Source organism: Gracilinanus agilis, unplaced genomic scaffold, assembly GCF_016433145.1.
Source record: "Gracilinanus agilis isolate LMUSP501 unplaced genomic scaffold, AgileGrace unplaced_scaffold35796, whole genome shotgun sequence".
NCBI classification, from domain to species: Eukaryota; Metazoa; Chordata; class Mammalia; order Didelphimorphia; family Didelphidae; genus Gracilinanus; species Gracilinanus agilis.
The window spans coordinates 1-2,022 of NW_025368907.1; the positions used below are offsets into that span (position 1 = coordinate 1).

A 2,022-nucleotide genomic window follows, 5' to 3' on the forward strand; every position below is an offset into this window, starting at 1 on the left:
TGAAAGAAGAAAATCATTTTAAAATGTACAAGAGGAAGGGAGGCATGGATTTAACTGTAGTCAAGAAAGATTTCTATAGACACTGGGAGTAATAGATGAGTGGAGACACAGTTCTGGAAGATCAGGAATAAAGAAGCTTTGAAGCAATTTGAACAAAGAAGGTTAAAACTTTATTACTTATCCATGCTCACGAAAGATTTGAGGTCAACAAATCCTAGACTCTACACTGGGGGCCCAGAAAGTAAAAGCTCAACCAAAAGTAGGAAGAAATTTGATTCTGGGAGCTATAAAGTGGTATATCACTGGTGGGAACTCTGCCTCATCACATCTGTTTTATCATGGCCTCAAAAATAATATGAAAGAAATCAGAAATAATTCTATATATAGATAAGTTTACATAAAATTAGGTAGGGATAGCTATGAATGAAAAAAGAGCAGGTTCATTTTTTTAAAGCACCTACATGAACTTTTTGAACCAAACTGGAATTTGAGAAATCAAGTTTCTATTTTCCTTTACTATTTCTCTCAATATACTTGTATCTTTCTCTGCCTCTGCTCCTACTTTTTTAATATTTTCCTCATATTTTTGCCATAGCTGTCTTCTTTTAGACTCCTTTTTGGCTTTTTCCTCATCTGTGGGGTTTGATATCTCAGCATATTTTTCTTCTATTTCATGAATAGAATTTTCTAATTGTTGGATGTATTGTGCCTTCAGTTACTTTCTTCTTTTTTTCAGTATTTCCTCAGTTTTCTTGTATATGGCATCTGAAAAATACTCCCCCTTATTATCCTGCACCATCTTCTCTATCAAATCCATCAGCTCTATCACTTGGGCTTCCTTTTCATCACCCTGGGCTTTGTTATTGAATGCACAGTATCGCCCTTCACACTCTTCAAGAAGCTTTTTGAGGGTTACATTACAGCCTTTTACAAACTCATCCAGTTCGTACCCATCTAGGTGATCTTTCCAAGTGAACAAGACTACCATGTATTTTGTGACAGAGTTTCCAAAGAGTGCCTTGACTCGGCAGATAGTCTGATGATCTTCATCTGTATAGCGACCCAGCTGCAGAACCAGAATGATGGCATGTGGCCCGGGGGAAGAAAGGACAAAACAGCGCCTGATCTCAGTGCAAGTGGTTTTTAAGCTTTCATCTGTGTCAAATAGTCCAGGAGTATCAATAACCACAAGTTCTTTCTTGGACATCCATTTCCGGGTTTGTTTTTTACATTCCTTGGTCACTGAATCTGGTGAAATTTTAGATACAAAACCTTCATAGCCAAGGATGGTGTTCCCTGTTGCACTTTTCCCATTTCCAGTTTTCCCAACTAGGACAATCCTCAGGATATTATCAGGCTCACAGTTCACACAGTCATCAGGAATCTGTGGGAATAAATTTGTCTGATTGGAAATCCCATCATCAAGGTAATAAAGAAGGGTGAGGGAAGTCAACTATAAAAGGGAAGTGATAGAAAGTATTAGACTTTAGGTGCTTAGCCTATATTCTTAGAACCTTAAAACTGTATACTTCTAGGATTGACATTTGTCTCAAAGAAAACAGAAATGGGCTAAGTTTTTCAAAGAAATTGCCTAGTCAAAGTCTGGAAATTTAAAAATAATTTAAGATTGGTATAAAATAAATAAGGCTGCTAGATGGCATAGTGGATAGAATCCATGACCTCAAATCAGGAAAATCTCTAATGGTGTCATTTCAGACATGTTAAACCAGTAGGGCTAACACTTTGGGGATGGGAGACATTGTTCCTCAGATTACAAAGGAAGGTGACTGTCTACATCTTTGTGGGTCTGGTTCTACCTCTAACATATCTGTTTTTCTTCCTAGATAGATTTTTCTGGCAATAACCCTGTGATAATTATAAACTTTATATTGTTTACTGTTATTATTTGATTTTAGTTTGATACAATATTATAATGCTAGGACTCCAATATGGAGTCACTCAAACTAAATGGTCCAAATGTCCATAGAAACATATAGGCAATACATTTCCACTATTAATTCT

The 2,022-nt window shown here is 36.4% G+C and overlaps 1 protein-coding gene across 1 annotated transcript; it reads right to left on the reverse strand.

Moving 5' to 3' along the window:
- Nucleotides 1–9: 9 nt before the first annotated feature.
- Nucleotides 10–1,384, reverse strand: LOC123254933 (GTPase IMAP family member 7-like; the record flags this gene model as incomplete). Its single annotated transcript, XM_044683819.1, has 1 exon — nt 10–1,384. A coding segment is annotated over one exon (669 nt), but the record flags the coding sequence as incomplete, so codon positions are not given.
- Nucleotides 1,385–2,022: the final 638 nt, after the last annotated feature.